We start from the raw sequence: 1563 nt of genomic DNA on the forward strand, positions 1-1563 counted from the left end.
TTTGTAGCTCAACAGAGGCAGAAGGATCCAAAGAAAGAGGCTTGGTTCATGTCTGGCAGGCAGGATCCTTTTCCATAACACCAGAGAGATTGCCAGGCTGGGGAGGAAAGACTGTTCTGCAAGCAGCCCTCGGAGTGAAACATGGAGTTCTTCTGACTGAAGGTATTGAAAAGAATGGCTTAACAAATACTAACTGAAATGCTAATAAATGCCTGAGTGTATAAGATCAGGTAAGAGAGTTACTGGATCCTGGGGGTTGTTAATGAACCCCCATACTCATACCCACAAAGTTGGGACAGCTGAGGGAAAACTTCTCAAAAATATATAAATAGCCTATCATTGCTCATGGTTAAGCAGTGTCCTGGTATTAAGTGTCAAAGTTACAAAAAAAATCTCATCTCACACAAGTATGTAGTTTGAAATGGCACACAGATCTCCAGTGCTGTCTTTTTGAAGCGAAGAAATGGTACTGATTAAATGCTAGACATTTTCCAGCTTCTTGTCTCTACTAAATTTGACTATTAGCTTATAATTCAAGGAGGATACTCCATTGATTCACTATTTTTAATGTGCTTCAGGTTAAAAAAAAAGGTGGGGGGGCGTCTAAATATCCAATTCCTTGTAATATTGCTCTCTAGTGGAATAATGTCAGTTGAAAGAGTTAGTGTGGCCGTCTGTGTGTTGGTTCACGCCTATAATCCTAGCACTTCTGGAGGCCGAGGAGGGAGGATAGCTTGAGGCCAGGAGTTTGAGACCAGTCTGAGCAAAAGTGAGACCCATTCTCTACCAAAAAAAAATAAGAAAATTAGCTGGGTGTGGTGGCATGTGCCTATAGTCCCAGCCTGAGCAAGAGTGAGAACTCATCTCTATAAGAAATAGAAAAATTAGCCTGGTGGTGGCACCTGCAGTCCCAGCTACTTGGGAGGCTGAGGCAGGAGGATGGCTTGAGCCCGGGAGTTTGAGGTTGCAGTGAGCTATGATGACGCCACTGCACTCTAGCCCCAGCAATAGAGCGAGACCCTGTCTCAAAACAAACAAAACAAAACAAAACAAAAGTGAGTTAATGTATTGTTATATCACTTGGGGAAAAAAGTTTAAAAGAGCTTAACCAGTGAACTTATTTTCTCAGTACTCCTTATCTACACTATAAGTCTTCTGATAAAGGTACATATCTACATATCTTCCCTCTAGCCAGTGTTGAGTTCATCCTTTCATAGATATTGTGGTGAGTTAATTTAAGTGTATAAGTATACCTGCCATATATAATTGGTCAGAGATAAAGTTTGCTTGTTTTCTTTGTGTTTTTTTTGAGACAGAGTCTCGCTCTGTTGCCTGGGCTAGAGTGCCTTGGCGTCAGCCTAGCGCACAGCAACCTCAAACTCCTGGGCTCAAGCAATCCTTCTGCCTCAGCCTCCTGAGTAGCTGGAACTACATACATGCGCCACCATGCCCGGCTCATTTTTTCTACATAGATTTTTAGTTGTCCAAGTAATTTCTTTCTATTTTTTTAGTAGAGACAGGGTCTCGCTCTTGCTCAGGCTGGTCTCGAACTCCTGAGCTCAA

General features: G+C 42.4%; 1 protein-coding gene across 1 annotated transcript in view; it reads left to right on the forward strand.

The window, feature by feature from the left end:
* The window catches only part of ALS2 (amyotrophic lateral sclerosis 2 (juvenile)), a 100303-nt gene that overhangs the window by 14605 nt on the left and 84135 nt on the right, over positions 1-1563 (forward strand). Inside the window, exon 4 of the mRNA XM_012655087.1 lies at positions 8-162. Coding sequence (XP_012510541.1) covers positions 8-162 — 155 coding nt within the window. The remainder of the gene's footprint in view (positions 1-7; positions 163-1563) is intronic.

Source organism: Propithecus coquereli, unplaced genomic scaffold (assembly GCF_000956105.1).
Source record: "Propithecus coquereli isolate 6110/MARCELLA unplaced genomic scaffold, Pcoq_1.0 Scaffold113, whole genome shotgun sequence".
NCBI lineage: Eukaryota > Metazoa > Chordata > Mammalia > Primates > Indriidae > Propithecus > Propithecus coquereli.